Here is a 1387-nt window from a genome sequence, read left to right on the forward strand (position 1 = left end):
AGGTTCAGCAGAAGTAACTTGCCTTCTCCTTTGGATACTTTCATGTGAGGGTAACTCTTTGTATTGTTTTGACCCGAAGCTCCTTGACGGAGAAGATCCTTTGGAATGAGAATCATTCATGCAAACCACTACATGCTTCTCTACATCACTACCTTTATCACGCACATTGCCAGAATCACACTTGACAGCTACACACTTTGTCTCTGGCAAGATTCCCTTCTCAACGTCCTCTAGCTTATTCTCATTAATTTCAGCCAAAGAGTAGAATCGCTCATTCTCTGGCTCAGAGCCATAATCCACTTGCTCAACATCTCCACTATCACCCTCGTTTTCTTCCCAAGGGTAAGGTTCCCTCAACTCTCCATCCTCAAACTGGGAATCATAACCAGATTGGCATTCCTTCCCACTTCGAGTAGAGGCTTCAGCCTTTGCCCCAGACGGTGATGGAGAATTCATGTGCACATCTGATGCAATCAGGCCTGCCGCGTAGTCCTTACCACCATCAACATGTCCATTCTCTGTAACAGATTCAGTGACTTCTCCATCAGAATATCTTCGGGTTACTTTATCAACTACATCACAAGGTTGACCCCACGCATCTGTTGGAAGATTTAAATCCCAGTGTAATCTATCATCTGTAAGGCATTCAGTGCTCTTACCCTTTCCAGTGCGCTCATCATCAGATAAATTCTCTGACACAGTGGCAGTTTCACTCTGAGGTGCTAAATTTCCCATATCATCTGCTTCCATAGTTTCTTTTGGCCTTTCTGTTGAGGATTCATTTGAAATAGCAATGCTGATGTTCTGAGCCTCTATCGTACCACTAGATGCTACTATACTATGATGCTCTTCACTCTGATCAGCAGTCGAAGCATTACCCAAAGTATCAATCAGAACTTTTTGAGGCACTATGATTTCGCTCTTGCCTTCCCCAACTTTGTCACTGGATTCAATCGTAGTATCTTTCCCAGAGACATCAACAGTGCCAGATGATGAATCATTACCTTCCACATGAGCAGATAAGGTCAAACCATCTTGCTGCTGAACAGGTTCAACAGGCTGACCGTCTACTAGGGATGCAATATCACTACTCATACCACTACCGCAAGCAACTTCTGCAAGTATCTTAATACCAGAGAAGTCATGACTGGTGCAATCGGGCTTATCATCGGAGATTTCTTCTGTTTTCCGTCCCATAAGATTAGGGTTCAACCTAGAAACAGGCAGAGCATGGTTGATCTCTGCACGATGCTGGGAGCCTTGGCCACGAGCAGAGGACTTTTTCAAAGATGATGGAGGGGGAACCATAAACCTCCGTTTCTTAATTGGAACATGCTCTACTCTTTCAGCGAAATGCTGGCCTAGAACAGAAACGCCAAGCTGCCAT

General features: G+C 44.6%; 1 protein-coding gene across 2 annotated transcripts in view; it reads right to left on the bottom strand.

Annotated features, from left to right (window-relative positions):
• LOC104717694 overlaps window positions 1–1387 on the bottom strand; it is a 7717-nt gene that overhangs the window by 3878 nt on the left and 2452 nt on the right. For both annotated transcript variants that reach the window (XM_019231144.1, XM_019231145.1), the window contains one exon: window positions 23–1176. In XM_019231144.1, coding sequence (XP_019086689.1) covers window positions 23–1176 — 1154 coding nt within the window. The remainder of the gene's footprint in view (window positions 1–22; window positions 1177–1387) is intronic.

This window comes from Camelina sativa, chromosome 10 (genome assembly GCF_000633955.1).
Source record: "Camelina sativa cultivar DH55 chromosome 10, Cs, whole genome shotgun sequence".
Lineage (NCBI taxonomy): Eukaryota > Viridiplantae > Streptophyta > Magnoliopsida > Brassicales > Brassicaceae > Camelina > Camelina sativa.